General features: G+C 33.7%; 1 protein-coding gene across 2 annotated transcripts in view; it reads right to left on the minus strand.

Moving 5' to 3' along the window:
• Positions 1-25,777, minus strand: part of LOC124369586 (3'-5' RNA helicase YTHDC2-like) — a 146,995-nt gene that overhangs the window by 79,752 nt on the left and 41,466 nt on the right. Inside the window, exons 11-16 of one of the 2 annotated variants that reach the window (XM_046827629.1) lie at positions 19,486-19,643; positions 13,667-13,869; positions 13,191-13,357; positions 10,895-11,154; positions 7,171-7,225; positions 2,990-3,136 (exon numbers count right to left, since the gene is read on the minus strand). In XM_046827629.1, the coding sequence (XP_046683585.1) occupies positions 2,990-3,136; positions 7,171-7,225; positions 10,895-11,154; positions 13,191-13,357; positions 13,667-13,869; positions 19,486-19,643 (990 nt within the window). Of the gene's footprint in view, positions 1-2,989; positions 3,137-7,170; positions 7,226-10,894; positions 11,155-13,190; positions 13,358-13,666; positions 13,870-19,485; positions 19,644-25,777 lie in introns of those variants that run through there. The other variant, XM_046827628.1, reaches the window with a different exon arrangement.

A 25,777-nucleotide genomic window follows, 5' to 3' on the forward strand; every position in this document is an offset into this window, starting at 1 on the left:
TCACTTGATTCTATGAAAGTAATTTTCCTTTTAAAGATTACTTTATAATATTCCTTTCACAAGTTCAAATTCAGGCTATGATTGTGTACACCAAAATTATTTTAGATAATTGTATTTATTTAACGTTATTTATTTCGTAGGTAGAGGTAGAGGTAGACAGAGTGGCCACACGTCTGAAAGTTTCAAATTCCATGACTTTTCCAGGTTTTCCAGACTGGTTTGAGTAAAAATCCAATTTTTTTTTTATTTGTCAAAAACACTAAAATTGTACACTTTACCTATTTAAGAAATTAAGAGGCATCATTTTGATAGCTCTCTCTACACAATCTCCACTAAGCAACCACCTCACGGCACAAAATTTGAGGGGCATGATGTTTGACTCTGTTACTTCTACATAATATCCCCTCTTGGCAGGAACATCTTTAAAAAAATTGTAGAGAGTTCTAAGAAATTGAACTAGATTCCACTTAGCCCCATCCTTGGCTCCTGATTTCAACACATTGTTGAGGGTGTGCAAACTACAGGTGCCCATAAACAAAAATATAGGATCATCATTCTCAGTCTGCAGTTCCTCCTCCATATCTTTCACAAACTTTAGATTTACATTGGGTTCATTGATAAATAATGAGAAGTTTTTTTTCTACATCACGTGCTTTAATTGACTTCTGAAGTTCAAAATCAAATTGCTCCCCAGTGCCTTTAGTCTAAAAAGCAGAGGAGAAATATCTTGTGGTCACTTCATCACTTACAGGATCCCAATACCTTAGTGCAATATCCATTTGCTGTTTCTGGCTAATTTTATTCATGCTTTTGTCGAACATAGCAACAAAGGCAAATGATTCCTGGACTTCCTTTCCCAGTAGGTCTTGAAAATACTCAACAATACCATATAAATAATTCACCATACCATAATAGTTTTAGGACTAAGCGCGGGGACAAACTGTCCTTTTCCCTCAGGAAGGAAAAAAAAACCATAATAATAAGTTCACCAAATAAACAATTTTAGTAGGCTCAAGTGAAATTTTGCATGTGATTTGTCTGTCCGGAAACATCAACTCAAACACTTTGAATGCAGCTCCTGCTGACCTCATTGATAAATGATGCTCGATCGTGAACAAGGCCCAACCTATCTCTACCACTGTGACATTGCCGGCCTGCAAATACCACAAGAGCTCCACTGGCCCAGGTGTCACCATCCTCGTATTGGTAGTTGTGGCCACAGTGGTGGTCGGAGGGCCTCCAGCGGTGTTCCTTGCCTCTGATATGTTATGGAACACCACTCTAACAGATCTGTTTTTTTTTTTCACCTCTTATTTTTCTTTTGACCACATGCACAACACCTAATCAACTTATTCAAGAAATTAGGTTGAGCAATGTGACATAGTCTGCCGCAAGTAATATTACTACCCACAACAAAGTCACTCAGATGTGGGTGCCGAGCCTTGAGGGGATTGCGAGAAATAAGATGGTAGACAGTTTGGTGACAGCTAGAGCTATGTTGTGACTCGTAGGTTCAGAACCCTATTATGACTTGGCTAAGTATTAAGTTAGAAACACCATTAAGAAATGGAAGGCTGACGAGACTCTTTACTCGGAAGGTTTCCCAGCCCTGAGGCAAGTGTAAGCTGTCACAGACTCCGAATCGATAGACAGCAAAGCTATTCTTGCTCTCAGCAGACCAGACATCTTATTGTTCTCCAACTAAACAATTATAAACGAAAGAAAAAGAACCCATTACTCTGATTTGATATAATTTTGATAACTTAGTTCAGTGTGATGTTGGTGGCACTCATGTTTTGTATTAACATTATGGTTGTAGGTAAAAACAAACTTCAGAAACCCAAAAACAAATAATTAAAAGGAACCCATTTCATTGGTTTTTATCAATGTGGGATGGTCATGATGAAGTTGACGGTACACATTGTTTTTCATTAATAACTTTGGTTGTACATGTAAAAAAAGTTGTAAATAGCTAAACAATTTGTAAACAAAGGATTCCATATGTTTTTATAGTTATTTGATAAATGGGCAGTTACAACTTTAAATAGCACTTATCAAGGTGGTGGATGGAGCTTGGGAGCAGCTAAAACTTATTGTTCAAATGATCCCGAAGTCCACACTTGGCTTTGGCATCCTCGAAAAACCCCACACATGTCCTCTCTAACATATTTCATGCCACATGAAGGACAGTGCATATGTTTATTTTAAGTTAAGTGTTTTATTCCACACTGGCTGACAATTGTGCAATTTTTTCAAGACACAACTGATTTGAGAAATAGCTTTACGAGCAAAGATTTGATTTATAGAACAAATGCAGCTGACAATCCATGTATTGATAGACTTGGCACAAAAAAGCATTTAAAGCACAGGCAGCAGATAACTCCTTTGTGGCACACCTTGTAGTCTGATGAGAGCAGCAGATGTTTCATATCCCAACTTCAAAATCTGTTATATGTCTTTGATATATGTTTTAACTCACTGATGGCTCAATCATGGAAGCAATAATACTTCATATTAACAATTTGTTGTTCATGGATTCTAATTAATTCTTGTATTCTTCAATATTTGCCCTAGCCTTTGGTATCAATTAAATCTCGAAATAAATTTACTAGGTCACTGCAAGTATTGTGACTCTTTCTGAACCCAAGTTGTATCTTCTATATTATTAATTAAAATCTACAATAAATTATGCCACGATAATTTAATACGATAATTATTACAAATCTTATTTGATAATACATTTTAACAACGGGTTACTTAAGAATCCATTTTAACATACAAATGACTATTTAAATAAAGCATCTCTTATTAGTTTTGACTGAAAATATTAAAAATTTCCAAACAAAATAAATAGATGATTATTGTGTTTATACATAATTAATGAATTGATCTGCGTTTTAACTATTTTGGCTTAGACTGATGAAACCATTCCATTCACTTGCTGTGCTAAAAAAAAACAAGTCACATCTTTGTTTAATTTATTCCTTACGGTGTGTGGGCAACTTTTTCTGCAGATACAGGAAGATTGGCCAGTGACTCTTTTCCTTTCTCTTCACAATCACCTCCCTCCTCTTCATACAATGTATCTGTAGTACACAACTGATGGTTTAGGTTGTCCGGTAAACGCCAATCCACTCTGAAACACCACAAATCTTAGAGATACAACACGGCCTACATAAAAAATATTAAATCTATGGAAGAATTGTTATGACTGATTAGATTAATAAAAAAATAAAAATGTATTGGTGCTGTTCCATGATGTTTGAACTGAGGTGGTAATTATTAAAGTGATCAAAGCATCTGATCTCTTTAGTTATGATCCAATCAATTTTTTAATACTCCGACAAAAATTTGAGTTAGGACACAAATAATTAGAGATAGTCAACTTGAAACAAGAAAACAGATACGATTATTTTGTCCTAAATCGGGCATGATTGTTTTAGAGTGAGGATGTTGTTACATAATGCTTTTTGGTAGTACATTTTAAGTCATATATATTTCTGGGGGTTGGTACGTTCTTAACACATCTTCTTGATCCGTGAAAATTGATCAGCAAAAATAGATTTGTGACTACAGATTGTTTTTGGTTATCAGGGCGAGTGACAAGGCATAATGTTAATAAATGTGGTGCACTAAATTCAAGACAAAACTTCAGTGGCACAAAAAAAATCGCAAATCAACATTGCATGTGACTTGACGAAATGAATGGTCATGGCAAAGGCAAATACATAATTGGACAATAAAAGTACAATGGACAATACACCACCTTAGGAAACTCTTATTTAATGTTAATTAGTTATAAATACATTTCATAAATATTTACAAAATTATTTGCAACATTGAGATTGAAATGTTAAGTTATGTAAAAAACTTCAAATTAGTAAATACCACTGATGCCATTAATAATTTTAAGGGTGTATGACTTAAATTCCATAAAATTAAATGGCCTACTACTAAGAGTTGCATACAAGGGGAAACCCTACAAACTAAACTGAGAATGCGCTGCAGTTTATAGAAGTTATATACAGTTATCCTGCTGGATCGCAATAGTAGAGATATTGTCAAAACAGTTGTTAAGAGTGTCTGGATTAACAATTGAGTGTACTGTTGTGTTTATCTTACTGTTATTTTGTACCGTCTACGAACTCATTATGGCAAATTTAAAAGGACAAAGAGTGTAAATGTTGAGTTTAGCTCCAGTTTACCTGCCTATTGTACAGTGATTGGAATCTGACATCATAGATTTGACTCCTGGAATCTGTAGTCATGTTTTTCTGAAGAAGTTTCAACAAAGTTGGCAATGAAGAAGCTCAAAAGAACTTTTTACACCATTTCGACATAAGAGACACTAAGACTACCAAATATAGTGTAATCTAGGTGAAGAGGTATTCTCATCAGGTGCACAATTTTATTGAGTGAACTACAATGTTTCAGACACAATCTCTAAGCACGGTGGAGTAACAGTTTCCTATACAAAACGTAGTTATGGTGGGAAAGGTTTATTCATTGATTTTTAATGCTGTACTTAGAGAAAGATGAACTGGAGCTAAACTCAACATTTACAATGAATCAACCCTTTCCACCAAAGCTACGTTATGTGTACAAAGAGTGTATAGAACATTTATTTCCTGCTTGAGAAATTTGCAATGGAAACTTACCAAATATTGCAACTGATCCGCTTACAAGTTTTTAAGTGATTTGGGCTTTTTAAATATGGTGATATGAGTAATAAAGACCATATTATTTCTTAGCATCTTTCGATAATGATTTATTTAAATTTATGAAATTATGCATTCGGAATGTTCCACCTTGCCAGATTGCTAACCAGCACATTTTTTGGAAGTTTTAAGATATCTGCGAGTGAATGTGCAGAGGAAATGCGCAGACTTTTGGCAATTGAGTGACTGGTTCCTCCATCATGACAACGCCCCTGCACACACAACTATATATGTGACCCATTATTTTACATCAGGGATGACCTGTAATTCGTCACCCTCCATGTGCACCAGACCTAACCCCCTACAACTTTTTGCTGTTTTTTGGAATGAAGATCAAATCTAAAAGATAATTTTTTTATGATGTGGAGGTGTTGAAACAGCTTTGCAAAGGGCACTGGGCGATATCAAAGTTGAAGAGTTCCACAGATGCTTCAGAAAGACTTAAAAAGTGTGCTACATCTAATGGCGAGTACTTTTAAAGTGTTTGAAGGAGTTTCTTTAACCCTTTTAACTCCATGGTTAATTTTTGGTATATGCACGTAAACCGGCCCTCTGTAACAGAGTTATACCAGAAACTCCAGGAGAAATTGTTGTGTTTTGCCTGTTTGCGAACTTAAATCTGTTAATTTTTTTACTTATTGTGTCACAGACAAAATTTTTGGTTCGTTTTCCTTTATCAGAACCATAGTGCAATGAAAAAGATGTATCAGTATTTTTTGACAAAATAATTTTATATTGTGTAAAAATTTTTTTTTGTAAGTTTGATTTATAAAACTGATTTTTTTTTAATGTTCGTAGCTTAAACTAAGGGGGTTTTTCCAAATAACTACTATTTCTAAGCCGTGTAAAAAAAATGTTAATGTCCTACCTTGAGCGGTGTTCACGTGTTGGGTTATCCATAGGCTTTTGGTAAAAGGCACAAGCAAATAGCTTAGCTTGAGAAGTATCACTTTAGACAGTTTTTATTAATGCAAATGTACAGAACAAACCAATTGAATAAGATCTACCATATTCTTATTTCTAGGCTTGTATGTTTGGACACGTAAGACTTGTAAGATTGGATATTCCTGCTTGGGCGTGATCCTTTTAGTGTCAGAAGTCTGCTTTTGATTTACAACTCCCTCGTATAGCATGCCTAGATTATTGTAGTATAGTGTGGACACCTCTGGAGTCATTTAAAGTGAAAGGACTCGGGTTCTCTCTCTCTCTCTCTCTCTCTCTCTCTCTCTCTCTCTCTCTCTCTCTCTCTCTCTCTCTCTCTCTCTCCCTCCCTCCCTCCCTCCTTGTTATAAATGGTTCTAGATATCATGTCACCAAATACATTTTTCCAACAGCTGTCTTACCAGCCTCAAGTTAGTATGAAATATGTTGACTTCATTCATTCTTGAACTGGCTAATCATTTGCATTAATACTATCTGAATTTGTATAATACATGAACTGAACTAACTTTTCAACTGTTATTTCTACTTAGTATTGCTCTTAGATGACATAACAACTAACTAAATATACAACACTTTCTCAGTTGGATCGCGGTGCCATGACAAATAACGGAGCGTTTTTTTATGTTATATATTTGTGAGTTTTTATTCATTTTAAGTGTTTCTAAGTTATATTAGTAATTAAAAAAGTGATGATAGTCATATAAGAAAACTTTTATAACATGTTTGTAAAGGTGATATGTCTAGTATCCATGAAGATAGTGTTGTAGAGTTTGTTTGAAAATTGCCCGAGTAAGATTATGTTTATGTCTTGAGTTTCGTTTTAGTAAGTAATGTTTTATTACACACGATTTTGCATTGTTTTTAAATAGTCTCTATGATTAAAGTATTAAAATTTCAAAAAGAATTAAAAAAGAGCTTTTTATGGTGTAAAATAAACTTTACCTGAATGTTTTCCAAAACTCTGGTTTTTAGCAAAACAAATCCCTAACACTTGACTAATTTTTATTATTTTGTTTATGGTACAATATTATGTTATTACATAAAATTTTAGGTTTTTTTAAAATACTATTTATCATAAAATTATTGAAAATTCAAAATAATTTTTTGTATAATCATTATTTTACTTCAAAGTGAATTTTTATTTTGTTTCCAAAAACTTTCCCTATCTAAAGTGATTTTTAGTTTTTTTAAGTGCATAAAATATGATTGTTACATATTTTCTGATATGTAATTCGTTTACCTTAAAAAAATTAAAAAGAGCTTTTAAGAGTGAAAAATAGATTTTAGGTGAACTTTTTTCCAAAACCTTGTGTTTTCCTCCAAAACCCTCTGGCACTTTTCGCATAGTCAAATAAAAAATCACTCTGCACTATTAAACATGGATCTCTTCTATCTATGGCACTAAAAGAGTTAAAATACTGTTAATAACATTCAATCACATAACAAATATATTAATGGTTAAATCTTAATTAATTTCTCTATGAATTGCGTGAACTAATATTTTACTTACTGCTTTAGGATGTCTTCGAGATAAAAATCTACCACATTGTATGATGTTCCATCAACTGAAAAATTTAAAAACTATGAAGGAAAATATAGATTTATTGAAATAATAAAAAGACAGCAATGGTAAAAGAAAAACATTTCCATTTATTTAGAAGACCCACTAGACGAACAAACTTACTGTAAGCTTACTATAAACTAAAATTTGAAAAAATTATCCCTCTTTTTTATGATGTAATTATTAATTTATCATAGTATTGTTTCATAATTTTCTTCAAATCATTATAATTCTAGATAAAGATAAGAGGGGTCATTACAATATAAATAATAATTCTTTTTACACAACTGTTAAACTAAGTGAAGCAGTCAGCACCACAGGAATATTGTATAGTAGGGGTGTGAATAGAGGATGAATGCAGCTCCATTGCTGCAATGCTATTTTTCATTAGAAAAGGCTATTCAATGAAAGTTGTTAAGCCCAATTAAATTTCCTCTATGTTAGTTGGATATTTTAAATATAAGACATTGCCAAGCTACGTAAAACAATGAACTTTATGACAGTATGTGCTATTCTTTACCTTTACACGCCTTGTATTTCAAATTTGTAATTTTTAAGTCCACTACAGATATTTCTGAATGACCATGATATATCTTTGGATTACACATGACACAGTTATGTTTAATTGAATAAAAATAAAATTTGTGGTATTGTGTAGTACACTCCTTAATATATGTTGTACTCAACAATTTAAAATTTATTAGTCTCACAGTAAATTAAATTAAGAAGTCAATCAAATTCTTTCTTATCACATTTGCTGTGGCGGGTTCCTTTTATGGTATTGCCGTACTAACGCGTCTTGTGGTGGCTCTACCCCTGGCTCACACTCATTATTTTAGTGTGAGCTCAATAATGGGTGGAATAGGTATCGTTTGCCACGTTTAGTGCCCGTTCCACTGTCTCTACTTGCTGTTCTCAGATCTCCATTTTGGTTCTTTTTCTCTATTGTGTATTGTGTTTATTGTATTTGGTCTGTGTATATATAATGGTAGTCCAATGGAGGAGGATATTAAACTCATTGAACACCTGTTTTCTGATGGAGAATGATCCAATTCAAGTTCCAACAGTTTTGATGACGACATTAATGAACATTATATGGGAATGGATATAGATGTAGGGGAGGGGGTGTTGAGGGAGGAGTGTAAATTTCTTTGTTTGAATATATACAAAAATAAAAACTGATCCACGGGTGCCAGTGGGGGTGGGGCTAAAAATGCATTATTGAGCACGGACTGGCACCAGTGGCGGTAGGCTGCTATTCTAGTCCCAGACACAAGGAATCCATGACACCTTTAATCTGCACTATCACAGTGCTCCAGTTTCGACTGTTAACAAGTTGTCTTCAGGTGTACAGAAACCAATTCCAGTTAATATTTTGTTTAGATATGGGCGTGTGCCCCATGTAGTATTGCAAGCATTGTTCAAACATTACGAAACTGCTAGACTCCAGATAAATACTCTTGCCTTAATTTCTACTTGCTTTGAACAACTTTCCTAATTAATCATGCAACTCAGCACAGGTGCCTATATCCAGAATACAATAATTTATTGTTCCCTAATAAATACAATTCTAAAATATTATTTTTCTGTTTTAATGTTTTATAAAGATTTTCTCCCTTTTTAGACAAGATTAAAAACAAATTGAATTATTTTACTTTATGTTAACATATATATATATATATATATATATATATATATATATATATATAACTGGCATAACTAATTTTATGGTAATACATGCTAGCTACTTTTACATTGTGGCATATAATGTATTTAGGATAATGTGTATAGTGTATTTACACAGAATGTGAACACTTGATAAAAATCTAAATTGGATTAGTCTACATAGAGCCTTAAATTGGACAATCAAGAATATAACTTATTCTGCAAAATTCCTGGAATAATTCAAACTGCTATCACTTACTGACTCATAATATCATAATAGGAGCAGGTAGGCTTAAACTATTTTTATAGTCAACTAGCGGGCCCAGCGCGCTTTGCTGCGCATTTCAATAATTTTTTGCAAAAGTTGCCCGCGGCTTCGCACGCAATTTCCCGTTGAAAACAGTACACTATATTCACTTATTCTTTTTCTATCACATTCTAAACATTGCTGAGATAATTGATAGTCGTTCCATCGTGAGCCTCTTGGGCGTATTATGAAGGTATGTACCATATTCCTGCCTCTATCTAGCTGTTACCCACGGCTTCGCACGCAAATCTTAAGAACCGAAGTCCTTATATTACTTAGTAAATTTTTTTTTTACTATAATAAATTTTAGATTAAATTAGTTATATCTCCGATGCCACGATTGAGCTTGCTTTGTTGTCTCGATCGAGAGAATATGTACACACAGAGTTTTGAGAACCATACTTCTGTCAAAAAAAAACAACTAAGGTTGATTTTTATAACATTCTTTATATTTGTAGCCAACGTAAGATAGTAATTATGATATCTGCATTACTCTTCTGATCAAGCATGAGCATGGTTTATATTAAATAAATATTGCAGTTAAAGGTGAATTTTTACGTCAAATTTGAATTGTATTATCTGGATAGTAAAGTCTATGTTTAACAGTGATTGCAAAAACAGTTTAAACAAAATTTGTCGTTTCTCTTAAGCTTACTCTATGCTTTAAAACTATAAGTGTAATATATGTTTACAAAGAACAGCTGATTAAAAATTTGAAAAGACGTTAACATATGTTTGCTGCAATGCATTTCTTATGGGTATTTCTGTAACCAGTGGGGCGGAATCCTGAATCGGGAAAGGGATGGGCATAGCTTATAAACCTTCTCCGTGGAAAAATACATATACGTACAAATTTTCATCATGATCGGTCCAATAGTTCACGATTTCCATAAAGGACAAACATACAAACATTCATTTTTATATATATAGATTAGTAGATTCTGATGCAAATTTGATGCATGGTCTGTGTAGCCCTTAAACTGGAATATTACTTAAAACTTGTTTGTTAGGTCTGAAAAGTCCATTGGTGTGATAAAGGTATTTTCTAAAAAAAAAGCAATAAATTAAATAAAAAAACCAAGACAAAATTATAAAACTTTAAAAATAGCGTGTACACCTCAAAAGAGAAATACAAGACCTTGCAAAATGCTTATTGGTGCAATAAAAGATATGATCTATAAATTTTCTTCCTTATATAATCTATCAAATTTTTAACTGCTACTTCAACCAGCCTACTGCATTTTAGAATAAAATCATTGGGGAACATGATTTTTCGGCTGCCTAGGCAGGCGTAGGATTTTCCAACAACAGTCCACTTACCATTTGTACCCATTTTTTATAATTCATATTTTTTGACTATTGTCTAACAATATAGTTATTGTAAATTGAGCAAAAAACAACAAGCAAAGCAAATAATGTTAGCGATTATACAAAGGAACCAACATAAAGGATGTACTAATATTTTATCTGTAGTATAATTAATAACTTCCAAAAGAAAGTTAGAACTTCGAAGTTTAGAACAACAGTTTAACATTGAAAGCTATCAGATAAAGAAAACATGACTTGTTGACATGGCTCATGGCTAATACAGTCCATAAGAATATACCACTCACTGTAAGGAAACACTGTAAAAGAAGAGTAAGGACTATTGAAACACAATATATTTTGAGTGTCTAACAATGTTTAAGTAAATAATATTACCTTTGATCACTGGAATATGGACATCGAAGTAATTCTGAAATTTGGTAATGTCCATTGTGGCCGACATTAATATTACTTTCAGTTTAGGATACTGATGAATGACTAGTTTCAACAAGAGCATGATGATGTCAGTCGCTTTGTCTCTTTCATGTATTTCATCCAAAATGAGATGGGTTACATTTTCAAGCTTGATTTCGCCCAACAGACATCTGAGCAGAACCCCATTCGTACAGTAGGTTAAAGCAGTTTTTTGGGATACCCTGAGGGAAAACATTAAAATTAGCAATTTTGATTAATTTTATAAATAGAATGGTATTAATAGCGTAGGATATTTTTGACTTATCAATTGTATACAATTTAAATTTTTAAACTATTCAAGACACTGTCTACCGTAATAGAGTGCAACATATAAACATGACTAATGTTCATCCAGATGAATATAAGTGATTTATTTTTGTGAAGGGTTTTACACAACTATAAAAGACAGTATCAACCAAGATGTTTATTATGTTATTTTTACCAATCAATGATGTAATATATCTATTGCTGAAGACAAAGTAGTACATCTGCAAGCCAATAACTAACATGTATGTGTGTGGTATCAATTATACTGCTCTACATCCAAGAAATGATGTCACTTATGATAGATTTTTAAATCAAATGGTTGAGCACATTTTTTGTTGGACCTTGTCAGTTATTTTTACATTTTGTATTTATTTAAGTAAGACTAAGAACAATTTTTTTTCAAGAGGTGTGGATATCTATTAAGAAATGTTGGATGTAATAGTAAATACATTTCTGTTTTACACCTTATGCTCTGCCAGAAAGTAAAAACGCAAATGAGAAGGTCTAAGAAAATGTAACTAAATGTAACATTTCTTATTCATAATCCTTATACACATTTGGAAATGGGACTGATTATCTAATAATAGAATTAATTATTTGTCAGGATGCCCGCAACTGCCCAAGAACAAACGATGGATTTGGATGAAACGAAACTGCCATTTCATCCCTACCAGCAAATCTGAAAAACATTTTTACCCTAATAATAAACTAGACATATATGGCAGTGTTATTCCACCTGAAGAAGCCATTAAAGTAGAATCCACGCTTGTTGGTTTCATTTGTTACCCTCTAGTCTTCTCTCCTGATTGAAATTTACAGCATATTCATGAACTGTGAAGTGTATGAAATGAAATATTTTCATCATTGCTATTATCGTAAATTAATTTAAAACACATTTAACTTTGCAATACAGAGAAAATTCAGTTTTATCTTTATTTAGTAATTACATAACATCCTGCTTAATAAAGTATACTTTGGGCAGATAAGTTTAATAACTATAATAATAATGATGATCCATAAGATGACAACCTTTATAAGTTTATTAACTAATGATTACCAAGTAAAAGACATTTATATAATATAAAAAAAATATTTTGCATATGAAAATAAACCATGTATAAATATCTTTTTAAGTATATAAATTATATGTTCTATTGAATGAAAATAAATATTGTTATATTGCCAAATAATAATTAGAATTAAGCTCATGACATGTCTATATCCATCTTTATTATCACTTACTTATTAACACAGGTGATGACGTTACTTTGTTGCAATGGTTAGTTTCATAAAAAGCATGGACATTTGTGCTTAACCTGCAATTTCATCTAAATAGCAAGCATAATGGTAAAGGGATGTTTTACTGTACTTGGTTCCAGATTCTATTTTGAGAACTATGATAAACAATAAGACCCTTTATTTTATCAGCTTTTAAAGTAATATGGAACATAACACATATTTCATCAATAAGTAAACAATAGTATTTTTCTTTGTTGTCTAAAAAGATGTTGTTTAGATGATACATGTTTTGTTAAGATAGTTTACACAGCCAGATTCTATTTGGAGAAATAGAATGGAGAATATCTGTCATAACTGGAAAATTTAGCTTATATTCTTAAGACAAGAAAAAAACTTTCATTATAAGATAAGATCTTAAAAGATAGGTCTAAGTTAATGGTTATTCTATAATTTTTACATTATTATAAAAGAAGAGAAATTCTACAAGCTGTATAACACAATATGAATAAACCTTTAAACACTTTTTTAAACTTTTATTTTTCCTACAATATACATTTCAAAATCTGCGATTTCATCTTCAGGTACTAACTAAGGTTAAGTTAATTAACAGTTTAAAAAAAGTGTTTAAAGGTTTATTCATATTGTGTTATACAAATTTATAAAACACTTTGCGAGGCTACATCTCTAACATCTACAAGCTGTTTATTCTAACCTGCTGTCAAGCTTTATCATGTATCCGACTGTATTGCCAATGGGTTCTTTCCTTTCAAATGCCACTCTCTCAGAAACACCCACAGCCGCAACTCTTCTTGGCATGCTGCAAATGATTTTGCAGTGCTGCTGGTTGGTGTAGGCGTCTTCAATAATATACTGCGGGACCTGTAACACATGTCTATGACAATCACCAAGTTAAATTTTTATAATAATAATATCAGAAAGTATTTTTTAGATCATAACATAAAGTGCTATGCACCAGTTAGGTTGCCCACAAGTAAATGAAAAGTTGGTTTGTTGTATGTTCTACCGGAAGAGCAAAAAGTCAAGCAAGAAGTAAATGTTTCTGAAGAAACACTCTGGTTTCCCTTCATTTGATTTATTTACCTTTACAACTTTTTTATTCATTCATTTGGTCTAAAAATTCAAACATATCTTTCATTGTTTAATGTCTTTAATACAGAAAAAACTAACCTGTGTTGTTTTCCCTGATCCAGTGTCTCCACTTATAATCAAAAATTGATGATCTTTTATGGCAGTTAAAATAATACTTCTAAAATTCCATATGGGGTGATCAACTTCAGTGCTTTGTCTGGTAGATCCTGCCTTTGGTGGTATCACTAGTGCAGAATCTAGCAGTCTCCCACTTGTCATAACTGGATCCATTGCCATTGCTCCTAGAATAATGATTTTTATGTAACTGACTAGCTCTCAGTTAAATAAAATTAAAAAGTAACATATGTTTATTCAATATTTTAGTCATTTACACAGTAATGTTCAAATGCTAACAAAACTACAATTTTCATATTAACAAATCTACTTTCAACATCCTTTAGTTTAACCCAGTGATGCTGTAATAAGAGCTGTGAGATTATTTCTATACACAAACACGCACTCACACTTTTTCTCACACAGTACACATGCACGTGAACAAACGGAAACACATATACGAGGCGTATTCAGAAAGCAAGTACTGTTTCATTCTACTGATGCTGTAGTACTGTAATCGGTGTTCTGCTTATGTGCACTGGTTGTCCTTGTTCACTGGCTATCAACTCATGCCACAAAAGTTGCTTTTCAGTTTTCTCTGGACGTTTAAAATTCTTTAGACAATTAGTAATCCCGCCGATTGTGAGATTCGTTCTGCAATAAGATTTTTTTAAACACAAAGAATGTGAAACCGGCTGTAATCTATCGTCAACTTTGAGATGTTTTCGGGGAAGACGTGAATGAAGGAATGGTGAGAAAGAGGGTTAGAGTTAGAGTGTTCAATGGCGGTTGAATAAATGTGCATGATGAGAATCGGAGCGGTCGGCGGTTGACACCGATGATTTGGTAAGGGCAGTTGACGAAAAAATCCAAGAGCACAGATTTTTCACTATGACAATGCTATCTGACGATTTCCAACAAATTTCACGCACTCTTTAGTACGAAATTGTTACGGACTGCTTAGGTTATCGCAAGCTGTGTTCCCAACAGGTTCAAAAAACGCTCACTGACATGCACAAAACCAATAGACTCGGAAGTGCTTTGACTTTTCTCACACGGTACAATGATGATGGTGAGGATTTTTTAAACAAAATTGTGACAGGTGGTGAAACTTGGGTCCGTCATGTCACACCGGAATCCAAACAGCAGTCAATGGAGTGGCAACAGACACAATCCCTGAAAAAACAAAAATTCAAGACGACGATGACTGCACAAAAAAATGTGTGCAGTCTTTAGGGAATGGAAAGATGTTTTGCTGATTGATTTTCTCCCAAGAGGTGAAACCATTAATGCGGCAAGGTATTCAAAACAAATGGAGAGGAATGTCCAGTAACAGAATTGTGTTGCTCCATGACAATGCTCGGTCCCATACTGCTGTTGACACTCAAACATTGGTTCGACATTTTTGTTGGGAGCAGTTGGATCACCGTCTGACTACCACTTGTTCCTGCACACGAAGCGCAAGCTAGGCGGACAACTCTTTCAAACCGACAATGAAGTGAAAACCACTATGAAGACACCTTTCTATGAAATATAAGTGAACTTTTTAGTCACTGTTACAACTTTGCCCATTTCCCAAAAATGGGATTTTGACGGAGGGGGGCACTCAAAATTTTTAAATGTAAGGACCCATCAAGTGACACCTTATTTGAAACGTCTTGATAACAGAAGAACAATAGAAAATACATCTTTCTATCTTAACCCAGTATAAAATGGTAGCTCATTGAAATTAATTAAAAATTAAAACACGGAGTTCAAACAAGAACATCCACATTCAGAAGGTAAATAACTTCAATAAAGAACCACTTTCCTTACAAACTCAAACCTGTTTTACAGTTATTAACTGCTGCAGGGCAGGCCTCCCTTATCTTCCCAGTTTTGAGGAAGTCCAGTATCATGTTCAGTTTCTGGTTGGAATTGACAAAGTTAAGACGTGTTTTTATGATACTTTACTTTAAATTGAAATAAAAACATGAAACGGCACGCTGTATGGATTCACACGGGATTTTTTAAATTTCCGCAACTATTCTGTCCCTCCTTATAGTAGTGAAGTGGAGATAGATCTGGCGATCTTGGTGGCCACTCAATACTACCTTTTCAGCCTACCCAGCGATTCCGAAAAATATTGTTTAAATACTCAAGGACATACAGCCATAGTGTGGAGGTGCTCTATCCTGCTGGAACCAAACTTCATTACAGTTGTTGGTTGCTCTTTGGATAGCTGGATAAACCTGATTTTGTAACATTTCCTGGTATATCTCGGTATTAAGGTTTCCATCAAATAAAAAAGGGCCTGACAAACTAATCCCTCACAATGCGAAGCCAAAAGTTTCATTTTTCAGGGTGCTGGGAATGTTGCTCTACCATCCAGTGAGGGTTAACATCAGCCCAATAACGAGCATTGTGTCTGTTAACATTACTGTTTAACATGAAAGTTTCTTCATCTGAGAAAGGAATGTTGTTTAATCTAATTGTATTATTATTAATGTTCTACATCAACATTTCACAAAATTCTACTTGACGATCAAAATCATCGTCACTTAGCTCATGAACTGAACGAATTTTGTACGCTTTATAACCACTCCACTGTCATATAAAAACTTTATAAACTGTTGGCATGAGGATCTTCTACAACAGTCTGTAAAACGTCAAGGGATAATGTTTCATTTTTAGTCGATTTTAGTCGTCCAGGTTTGGGACGGTCTTAAACGCTGCCTATTTCCTGTAAACGTAGGATTATTTTTTTAACTCCTGTTTAGATGCAGTGTTTTAAATGGGATAAGTGTCATTAAATAAATTCCTCACTTTATCAAAAGATCTCACCCGGCCTCCGTAGCCTTCCATTATCAGAATCATAATATACCCTTGTTCACTTAAAGTAAAGTATCACAAATACACGTCTTAACTTTATTAATTCCAACTAGAAACTGAACATGATACTGGAATTCCTCAAAACTGGGAAGATAAGGGAGGCCTGCCTTGCAAAAGGTAATAACTGTAAAACAGGTTTGAATTTGTAAGGAAATTGGTTGTATATTGAAGTTATTTACCTTCTGAATGTGGATGTTCTTGTTTGAAATCCATGTTTTAATTAATTTCAATGAGCTACCATTTTATACTGGGTTGAGATGGAAAGATGTATTTTCCACTGTTCTTTTTTTATCAAGACTTTTCAAATGGGGTGTCACTTGATAGGTCCTCACATTTAAAACTTTTTAGTCCCCCCCTTCCGCCAAAATCCCATTTAGTCAAAGTTGTAACAGTGACTAAAAAGTTCACTTATATTTCATAGAAAGGTGTCCTTAGTTCCATCCCTCCATATTTATCGATCAAAAATTAAACAGAGTGTACTTTAAACTCACACTGTATCTGAATATAATGACAGTTTAAATATTGATAAAAATGAAAACAATAATAAAAATACAATAATTCTATTCTCTGTGCGTTATAACTAGAAGTATGGCCCAGCCATAGCTGCCTTAGAGGCTCAGCAGTGAACACGATGCCTGTCGTAATTTTTAAAGATATCCAGACTAAACTTGGTGCCAAGCAGTACTTGCACATAGCTTGGATAAGTTTGTTAGTCAGTCTTAATCAATGAAATGTTTCAAGATGACGGCCATCCACATTCAACTAATTTCCCACATAGACCCGAACTGATACATTTTTTAATATAGTACATAATTATAAACTACTTTTATTCTTTAAGTTTTTTTTCTATACCTCTTAAGGTTTCTAGATGGTGGTTATTAAAAGTTTGGATATATTGCTCCGAATGGGCTCATGAATTATTCTCCAACGTTCCATAGAATGTCTGTACCAAATTTGTTCCATATCAATGTATCATATGTTATGTCGACTAGTTGTGCAAAAAGCGGTTTTGGCTTTGAAATTCCACCTTCTTGGCACAAAGATCGAACACTACTCCGTAGGTTAGAAATCATTCCATAAAATGATCATGCCAATTCTAAATAAGTGTATCGAACAATGAGGTACCTAAAGCAAATTTTCATAATAGTTATGACCCAGGAACTCTATTTCCTTGTTTAAAAGGGCATTGAAAAACCATTTGTGTTAACTCTTATTAATTAAATAGTTATGCCAATTATGTTTTAAGTCCAACCAACCACAAGTTATCTGGAGTAGTTGTTTATAAATGATATTGAGCCTATTGTCCAGTTGCTTTGTCTCAAAGGGCACCAAAAATCCATAATTGTTATTTGTCAAAAAACTATTTTTGGGTAAAATAATAACATAGAACGTTGATGCCAATTTAAATTAAAATCCATTCAAGTTTAAGGCGTCTATATAGAAATTGATTTTGTCATGTTCTTGTAACATCTTCATGCAAATTTTGATTAACCCTCACAGCGCCGTGCTAAAATGGGTTAATTTCTCTTTAGCGCTCATTTATTGAAAAAAAGCCTAAGTTAATTTATACAAAGGACTTATTTTTCAATATTCATAATCTTCATGAAAAGTAAGAAAAATGATAAAAATATTTTTTGTAAAAGTTTTGGGTGAGAACAGCTATATTTTGTTTTATTGTTAAAACTTTGCTTTCACTGTATTTATTTTCTGTGCCTTTGCTGTAGGAAAAGTGGATAGAAGCAAAACAAATGTTTAATTTAATCTGTTTTATTACAAATATATTGTAATATATAGAACATAAATGTATAAAATCAAATACATTGTTTATAAGTGAAGCGCACAGTGGTTGCATTTTGACAAGCGCTGTGCGTAACATGTCATCACCGCTGTGCATGACCTTCAGCCACCAAGCCTCTTACTATAAATAGATGCAGCTATGTCCAGCGACACCCGACCTTGGCGTTGAACTGCATTTTACAGTCTTTAAAGGTTACAAGCGTGGAATAACACAACATGCATGCACTCCAGGTAACCATAAAGTCACAAAAAAATAAAATATAGCCAGAACGCATACAGGCGTCAAAGGAGTTAAGAGTAAAAGTCATGAGATCACGTATATGCGTCAACTGGGTTTGAAGGGTTAAGTTACAGAGACAGCCAGTATGCTCATAACTGTTCTTTTGTACACCTGAACTCCAAACTAGTTCAGTCATTACATAAATTTATTATGTAAGGACATGTACTTTGCTATTATCTGTAACTGAAATTTAAAATGTTGATAATTAACATAATTTCGAAGGAATTTATTCTTTTGTCTTTCGGGATTAAATGTAAGTTTATTTTAAATAAATAAATAATTTTAATCAATTACTCAAACAATGTAATACATTTTAGCATGGATATATGGTAATGTATTTTACAATTTATCTAAGTAAAATATAATAAATGTTTGCTTTTCCCATAAAGGAGGAGATGAGAGCAGCAGCCGCATACACATGGAAGCTCTAGATGCCTGCTGATGTCCTGGTAGGTTTAAACACATGGTTTAAATGTAGTGAGTGATAAACAAGTCTTTAGAAAAGTAATAAAATAGGGTTAACCTCGTAATCCACCTAAAGGTTCACATCGGATGCGCGTGCATGTGTACGTACGTGTGCGTGTGCGTGTGTGTGTGCGTGTGTGTGTGTGTGTGTGTGTGTGTGTAAGCAGACTTGAAAAGTTACATGTATATACACTGTGTGTAGAAAAACTACTCTAGCACTTCCAGTGGGAGACTGGTACAATAAATTTTATTATTCAATTGGGTTTTGAGGTATAGCTCGGAATACACTAAGAAATCATACAAATCATCACACCAAATACACCCTTACGTAAACATATACACATCAAGTGACACATATAAAAACCAAACTAATTCTATGAAAAGAACTTACCAAAATGAGTTTCATCAGGTTCTTCTATGTGTATTTTCATATCTGTGTAAGAATGTTCTAATTTCTTCCTCACATCATTAGGTAGACAAAGTTTGGGGGGTAAACACTCCTCAAACCCTTCTTTTTTTGTTACTGTAATGTAACGGTATGGCTCCACCCTGAAACATTTTAAAGAGTTTTCATTTTCAATTAGGCATTAACAATTTAGAAAACCAGTTTTCTTTTCTAGTCCTCTTCCAAAGGTCTATAAACTAATGTAGAAACCTTGTTCAAACCTTCACTGCGGCACGAGATTCGTAATATATCAATCTTTTTAACTAAAGAAGTTGGTATAACATTACTGAAATATTGTTAAGGCATTATAGCCAATACGTGTTTAAAGATTGTTGAGGTTTTTGTAATCTTATACTGACTTCAATCAGGGCACATGAATCTTCGTTATGGTTATTAAATCGTATAGATATATATAGTATTTAAATATCTTGTGATTAATGACATTAGGATTTCCTCTATTTTTGTTCATTATTCAGTGTCAGATCTGGTTGAGGTTTTGGGAAGTTCATCCCGTTACTGACACTTAGGTAGAAGCAGATGTTATATGAAAGAAAGGGTACTGTGTAGGTTTATATCTTTAATCAGTTTCCCTTACAGAGCTTCTGAGAATTGTTTTATAAGCCCTTTTCAAGTAATTTCATTCAACCCATATAGAGGATCAAGCTAATTTGAAACTGGTTAACATAAAAACTATTGTCTGCTAACAACACCATTTTGAGTTATCATTGATATTTGATCATAGATTAAATTTTACTGTAAAAATTGTGTACTGCTAACAAAACTACCTTTGTATATTAATTCATATATATATATATATATATATATATATATATATATATATACATATGAATTAATACACAACTTTCTTATATATATATAAGAAAGTTGTGTTAGTTATACCATTTAAAACTCGAAACCGGATGGACTGATTTTTATGATTTTTGTGTTTTTAGATTTGTCTTTGTCAGGAATAGGATAATAAGCATTAATATATATGATATTTTATCAATAAAAATAAAATATACATAAAACAAAGTCAGGTTAGTTTTACTATTTATAACTCAAGAATGCAAGACAAAGCAAGAAGTATTGGAAAAAGATATTTTTCAATATGCTTGACATCGCAATTTTCAATGCCTACATATTGTATTTCCAAAACTCAGACAAGTCTATGGAAAGAGATGATTTTATAGATTCAGTGGTTCAAGAATTAGTAAGAAAAGAAACCATTCCTGACACTTTGGTTGCAGGTCCACACCAAGTAGGCCCTAGTAAAAAAACATGCAATTGTTCATTTAGAAGGAAAAAAAGAAAGGGTTTGCATAATTTGCGCAAAAGACCCTACAGTAAAAAGAAAGAAAAGTGTATACTGGTGCCCAGGCTGCAACTGTGGCATTCATCCACTGTGCTATGACAAACTAAGCCACTATTATAGGCCCTACACTACTGGGAGAAAAAGACAAGCCCCTTCTAGTGACTCAGAGTAAAAAAACTAGTTTGTACATAGATTTAGTTTTTCCCATATAACTTTTTTGTTCTTGTAAATAGAAAAAAATGTATAGGAAGTAATTTGTTTAGAATAAAATTTGGTATATTCTGTGAATTTGACATTATTTTGTAGCTCCGGTAGTTTCAAAGTGACGGACAGTAGAACTCAAAAAATATTTTTCAAAAACAAAATCTTTACACATCTACAATGATATTCATCTGAAAATAAAGGTAAGGAACCAAATATTATATTTATTCTTATTCTATAGTTCAAAGGAATCAAAAATATATAATGTTGCTAGGTTATCACTTAGACAATATTTTCTAAAAATAAGTTTAACGATCACAGCAATTTACCCGAAAACGGCCTGCCACTGAGACAAAAAATGACCGCCACTTAGAGGGTTAAAAATAGGTACTACCTTAGACATTTTCAACTTAGTGGGGAAACTTCCCTCTAGTAGACAAGCATTTATACATTTAGCCAGTAGATATGCTATTGCATCGATTACACCCTTCACAATTGCTGATGATATGCCATATACGTCACAGCTTCCCAAGGATTTAAACCCCGAAACCAAACGACTCACTTCACTACCGGTCACTGGACGCCAATTGAAGAGCAGGGAAGGGTCCGGGGTACTGCGTTGCAGCAGAAGATTATGGAAGAGAGAGGCTCTGTCGAATCTGATTTTTTAATTTGTTTGCAGAATTTTTAACTTTAATTGAAATGTTGGCTAATGCTTGAATAATGAACAACCATTTAAAATAATTAGAAATCTCAAACTTGACCGCCACCATCTTAAAATCACGTGACCACCGCCATGAAGTAACCTGGATCAGACTTTGCCTTTGAAGTGGGGAACATTTACCTCAATAGCAGTAATTTTTTCCTTCACCAGTCACGTCACCGCTGCCATCTAAAATTTTGTTATGCCCTTCAGTTATAGACACAACCCCTCTCGATACGGCCCTGGTCTGATTGACGTCAGATAACCCCTGAACCCCAGACATAGCAAGGAGGTGGTAGGCAACCAGGCCCCTCTTTCCGTCAGTGCTACTGGCAGCAAACCAAATCAGTCTGGAGAAGGTTTGGAAAGAACTTTTTTTCCAACGCTCCACCTTGACACGTAGGTCTCTAGTAAGAAGAGGATCAATACCAAGCTTGTGTAATCAGAATGATTCATCACCCAAGCAATGAAAAGGAAACGAGGTAGTCTCAATGAACCACTTCCAGAAGAGATTACAAATATTACGCATATGCTTGATACAGTCCAAATAGAAGCTTCTAAACTTTTTCTGAAAGATAGTAGCAACACAAAAAGGGAAATCAAAGATTCTGCCGACAAACTTAAGTTTCTCACTGACAAAGTTGCTACTGTAGAGGAAGGACTCTTGACCATCTTAACAGAACATGAAGAGTTAAAAGACATAAAAACCAGACAAACACAGAGACCTTGCAAGGCAACAAACAGGATCAGAATACCCAGACATCAGTTACAAATAGGCAGGATGGAGCGCGGATTTGTGAAAGATGCAAAAATGAGTTTGATGTGGAGGATAAAGAAGCAAAATATATATTGGGAAATGTAGTCGACAAATATGAAATCCTTGAAAACCAAAACAATTGTTAGACATGACATGGCCTGAAAAGACATTTAGGAGAGTAAAGGAAGTAGTTGGAAACCCTTTTAGGGGAAAAGTAGACATGGATATTGCAATTATAACAAAAGATGGAGTAAAAACAGCCCTCATTGAAAGAGTAAACGAAAGGTGCCCAAAACTGGAAGACATAATCAAGGAAGGAGTGGAAACAGGACAAGTACAATTCCTAGAAAGTTGTGTAACAACCAAATACAGATGGAATAAACAGAAAAAAATCTACAGTGCAAATGCAAATCTAGAGCACAGCTGATTAAGGTAGTCACTGAACTGCCCAGTGAAGCACAAAGAATGGAAGTAAGAAGTTGACAATGGTAGCTCCAAAATCACTAGACCTGTTAGAGGTAAGAAAAATCTTAGAAATAGCCTTTGTCAAGACAAAAATTAAGGCAGAAATATATGTGCCCAAAAAACTAAATAAGAACCCTAAAATTGAGAAACATACTTCTAGAGAAGAAATAAGCAAAGAAGGACAAAACAGGGAAGAATTAAAATACACAAGAAAACATAATAGTGAAGTAGACAAGGGACAGGGTAGAAATGACACACCAAGAAGAGGAAAATGTATCTTAGTAGTAGGAAAAGAATATGTCCTACGCAGCAATTCGTCAAGCAGTCAAAAAAGAAGTAAATTTGAAATATATGGGAGCACAGATCACTTCAGTACACAAAGTTTAAAGCAAACAAATTGGCCATTGCCGATAAGACAGGAGCTAAGGTGAAACGCAGAATGAATATTTCTACAGTTCATCTGAAGGATATTGATAATGATACCACTGAGTCAGTTCTTGAAGCCATTATAGAGACTCTAGGAGAGTCATCAGAAGTAAAGGTGACATCAATGAGACCTGCTTATGGAAGCACACAAAATGCAAAAGTAAAAATGCCTGATAAAATGGCATACCAAGCTGAGAAGGAAAGAAGAATCTGAATAGGCTGTACCTACTGTCGAGTTTCTATCATAAAAGAAGGCATAAGATGTTACATATGCTGAGAAGTAGGACACTGGACTAACACTTGTAAAGACCAGACCTTAGCAAAGCGTGCTTCAAATGTAAGTTGAAAGGGCATGTGGCAAAGCAGTGTACATTAAAGCTGGATAACTTCAGCGGGAAACGAGTCTTGTTTGGAGAGGCAGAGGATCTATGATTACAGGATGTGGAGGTGAGCTATGATACCGACATTAATGAAGGTGATAATGTCTAATCATGACAGATGTGCTGCCTCACAGGACCTGATACATCAAACGTGATAAAGATTGGTGTAGCAGTTGTTGTAGTTTAAGAACCAAGAATGACAACCAGTACACCTTGGCTGGTTGATGTAAATCATTGTGTAGCCATGAAAGTAACAGAGTATGTAGTTGGAATAACTGGCTGGAATGGAAAGGGAGCTGGATTTGTCTGGATAAATGATGTGGTGATCTATGGATGCTACATATCACCTAACTCGACAATGGATCAATACACTGCCTACATTGGGCTCTTGCTACAGAGTATCAGGCTGCACACTGACAAAGGCATTGTAATTACGGGGGATTTTAATGCAAAGTCTCCATTATGGTGATCTAAAGTAACAAACAAAAGAGGTGAAATTGTCATGGAGTGGAAATCTGGTGACTTATAATGACATATTGTTCTTTTTATTACAGCCCAGCAGAGATGGAGCTGGGCATAGTGCATGATCTATCTGCTTTGTGACTTATCTTATCACAATAAAGAACTGGCAATATACAGGGCCGTTAAATGGAAATGACACTTGATAACTATTGTACAAGACAATTATTGACCTCGATAACTTTAACTACTGTACTAGAGCATTACTCTAAACTACTGAAGACTAAAACATATATACTTCTTGACAAAATTATTGCCAACATTTTGCTATCTGACAGTAAAAGTGAAAGATAATTAGACAGTATGTATGAAGCTGAGCCACGAACCATGTGGCATAAATACCTGACAGTGAGACCACAATTATCACTGAGCATTACTATGCTGCCTTGTATGACAGGAGATAACAACACATAGTGATAAGACTTAAATTGACAAAACCAAACTATTTCATCTAGAAAAAGTTATGTTCGACTGAAGAACATATTAAATATACAAATTAAATTGAATTACTATGATCTAAAATTAATAGCTGTAAAAGTAATTCTACACTTTTTGGAAGACCATTGGAAAGATTTAACTAGTAAGGTGGAGATAAAAGGGTTTTCAAGTAAGTAAACGCATCACCAACGTTAATTCGAAAGAAGAAAAAACAACAATGTCAACGTTTGACTGAGAAATATAATGATTATTTTGCCAAGGTAGATTATAATCTAATCAAAGTCATAGATTACAGTGGTCCATCTGTTGTAGAAGACAATGAACACACAGTTCACACTGAGTTTATTACTCACACTATTACCAAGACCTATCTCTACAGATACGTTACTAGCAATTGTGGCGGCTCAGCCCGGTGTATAACTGCATCTGTGTCCACCCTAATAGATACTTTCACCTTCTCTGTAGACCACTAAACTATGTAATTAACTCGAGTAAAAGCGGAGTATTTCCAGATGTTTTTAAGTCAAGTGATCCCATTTATTAAAGCTGAAGATACTTCCCAGGAATAGAACTACAGACCAACTAGTTTATTAAGTGTATTCTCTAAAGTAATCCAACAGATAATTATAGGTCAATTAGTTTCATATTTCAAAGCAAATAACATTTTGACTGACTGCCAATTTGGATTTAGATTATTAAAAAAAATATTATCAATGCAATTTTTAACATGTGTAAAAACACACATACAAAACATCCTGTCTTGCAACAAAACTTTTTAATAGCATTTTTTAATCCAGCTAATCTTTGATTCCATTGATAGTTATATTACTTCAAAAGCTTAATTAAAGTCAAAATGTTTTTATAAACAATGCTATCAATAAAAATCAAAAAGAACATGCATGGTGTTGGTTGGCTGATTTATTTAAAAATTTTTGTTTGGCTGATTTCACTAATGATGGCAATGGTTCATGCAGGAATGGATAAATACATCTCATTATATAAAAACAGAAACAAAAATTAATATACATTCTCAA

Source organism: Homalodisca vitripennis, chromosome X, assembly GCF_021130785.1.
Source record: "Homalodisca vitripennis isolate AUS2020 chromosome X, UT_GWSS_2.1, whole genome shotgun sequence".
Lineage (NCBI taxonomy): Eukaryota > Metazoa > Arthropoda > Insecta > Hemiptera > Cicadellidae > Homalodisca > Homalodisca vitripennis.